General features: G+C 59.6%; 1 protein-coding gene across 1 annotated transcript in view; it reads right to left on the bottom strand.

Moving 5' to 3' along the window:
- The window catches only part of Bcl3 (BCL3 transcription coactivator), a gene marked incomplete at its 5' end in the record, with an annotated part of 9,951 nt that overhangs the window by 1,970 nt on the left and 5,152 nt on the right, over positions 1-2,829 (bottom strand). The window contains 2 exons of the mRNA XM_033765999.1: positions 6-93; positions 317-425. Of these exons, the coding sequence (XP_033621890.1) occupies positions 6-93; positions 317-425 (197 nt within the window). The remainder of the gene's footprint in view (positions 1-5; positions 94-316; positions 426-2,829) is intronic.

Genomic DNA, 2,829 nt, shown 5'->3' with positions numbered 1-2,829 from the left:
ATGGCGATCCAGCGCCATGGGGCTGGCACCAGCCGTCACCAGAAGCCGGACCATGGCCGGTAACGTGGTGATCACAGCCAGGTGGAGCGGGGTCTGGGGAACAGTGACCGTGAGGGACGGATGTCCGCCCGGCGTCCCAGCCTGCCTTCCTCTGGGCGCCTCTCCCCGATTCCCCCGCGAGGACCCAGAGTTCTGGGCCCCCCACCTCCCTCACCCAGGAGTCAGGTCCTGGAATCCTCTCAGTCCCAGCCACAAGGGGAGTCTGCGGCACCTCCCCACCCTCCCCAGCCCCAGCCCCAGCGCACAGGCGCCTCACCTGACGCAGGTTGTTATAGACGTCCAGCTCTCGGCCCCCGTGCTGGAAAAGGGTCACCAGCCAGTGCACAGTAGGCAGTTTGCCCTGCACTACAGCGATGTGCAGAGGCCTGGAGGGGCGCAATCGCACAAATTAGGGGCGTCACCTCTCTCCTCGGCGCTGTGGGCCTTGCCAGCTCCAACACATGCCGGATGCCAGGGGCGCATCTCCAAAACTCCCGCTCCTCACCCCTCCCTCCTGGCTGTTCCAAGCTCCTCCCTGCTGGAACTTCCTGCTTCTACCCTAGCCCACTGTCTGTCCCCCAAAACAGCCAGAGAAAGACTTTTTTTTTTTGAGACAGGGTCTCACTATGTAGTTGAGACTGACCTGGAACTCACTATGTAGCCCAGGCTGGTCTCAAACTCACAGCGATCCTCCTGCCTCAGCCTCCTGAGTGCTGGGATCACAGGCGTGCGCCACCATGCCCAGCTTCAGAGAGAGACTTTTAATGTATTTATTTATTTATTATGGTACTGGGGGTTGAACCTAGGGCCTCTGCACCAAGCTCCCCTTTTAATTTTGAGACAGGGTCTTCCTAAGCCACTAACTTGCTTAGGCTTGCTCAAACTTGGTGTCCTCCCACCTCAGCCTCCCAGAATGCTGTTGTCGCAGGCTCCTGCTGCCATGTCCAGCCTAGAGCAACCCTATAGATGCTGTGTCCTCCCCGAAGTCCTCAGTATGGCCCCCAAGGCCCTATGGGACCTGTTTTTTACCCCTAGGACCTTCCCTGGTTTCCTGTCCTTGTGATCTCCTCTCTTTGGCCACACTGGCCTGTGCTGTGTCCCACTGCCTCTCAGGGCCTCTGCACCGGCTCTTCCCCATGCCTGGACAGTCTCCCTAGGGGTCCTCAGGGCCCTTCGAGAATGGTAGGGCAGGGGCTCACTCCCCTCCCCTCCCCTGCCTTGTTTTCCTCCTCATCCTCACCTGGCCTGGTGCGCTGCACAGTTTACAGCACTTTGTTTCCTGTCAGAACCGCCCCCCTCCTGCCAGGCATTTTGCCAGCTGTGTTCAGTGCCCAGAGCCGAGAACAGCCCAGGACATGGGCATGAGCTGAATATACGGACCATTTAAACCACCACCCTGGCTGTCCTCGAAGCTGCTGTCACTCCTCTCCACTCTCCGCCCAGAGCTTTCTCTTCTGTGACATGAAGGGGTGAACTCAAAGTTCTCAAGGTCTTGGCCTCCAATCTGAGAGAGACTCAAGGACTATTTGCTGGGGGAGACACTGTTCTGGGGTTGCGCTTTGGGGCCCAGATGCCCTTTCCAGACTGAGGGACCCATCCCCCCAGCATCTGGAAATGCTTTCAGACACCCCGGGAATTACCCTCTGCTCAACAGAACTCCTTGCCCAGTGTCCCGTCCCATGGGGTTGGGGCAGCTTCTGTGAAGGGTCAGCCAGTGACAGGAGGCCTCAGCCCTGAAGCCACCCCAGGATCAGCACCGGCGTTCCCTGTGGGATAGTCAAGACCTCAAAGAATACAGAGCAGCTCTCCCAGGCCCAGACCTGCTTCCTTCACCTGACAGGTGCAGATGGGGGGGTGCTTCCCACAGAACCTCCGGCTCACCCCCAAGGGACCCCATTTAGAGCTGAGGATAGCCAGGTGTGGTGGCACGTGCCCCTGTTATCTCAGCACTCTGGGAGGCTGAGGCAGGAGTACAAATTCCAGCCCTGCCTGGGGTGATTAAAAATAAAAGGGCTACGGATGTAGCTGGCCACAAAGGCCCTGGGTTCAGTTCCCAATAAGGGGTGGGGGGATTGAGGACAATTTGGTCAGACTTTGAGTGTGCAAGCATGCGTGTGCGCTGGGTGGGAACAGGGTTGAGGCATGAAGTTGCCTGAACGTGCAGGGGCTTTGTGACCTTAACTCGAAGTCATTCACTAGAACAGCCTTTCTCAGCGCCCCCTGCCCCCATACTGAGCTGGGATCGCTGTGCTATGCACGAAAACAGCCGCTTTCCCAACTAGGACCCTCGGTTCGGCATTTCCCCCACATTCTGCCCTGAGCACAGACATCTTGGGGCCCAGGGCGCCTTTGGGGGCCCAATGGGCCCGGGTGTAAATCGGACTGCTGCACCCTTAGCTGTGCATTAGGCCGAGGGCGCCCTCTCCTCCCCTGTAAGGCACATCCCACAGCAGCGCCGCAGGCCGGGCCAGACCTTGCGGGTGGATCCCCGAGGTTGGATCTGTGCAAGTCAAGTTTAAATAGAAGCTGTCGGGGGAGGGACCAGACCCCGGTCAGGGTCCCTGGGAACCCCTCTGTCCCTCCAACTCCTGTTCCCTGGACGCCCAGCCTGGGTCCCTTTCGCAGTCGCCAGGGTTAATCGAGGGCAGAGGCAGAGAAACGATTTCAGAGAAACCGTCCAGGCCTGAGTTCCCATAAACGCGCGGGCCGCAGGGGGTGGGGCGGGGCTGGAGGAAGTGGGGACGGGAGGGGCGGCCCAGCCCTCGGACTTCCAGTAACAGGTCCGCGGGG

This window comes from Fukomys damarensis, unplaced genomic scaffold (assembly GCF_012274545.1).
Source record: "Fukomys damarensis isolate Sample0158 unplaced genomic scaffold, DMR_v1.0_HiC HiC_scaffold_19, whole genome shotgun sequence".
NCBI lineage: Eukaryota > Metazoa > Chordata > Mammalia > Rodentia > Bathyergidae > Fukomys > Fukomys damarensis.
The sequence above is the reverse complement of the archived record's forward strand: the minus strand, read 5'-3'. Positions and strand labels throughout refer to the sequence as shown.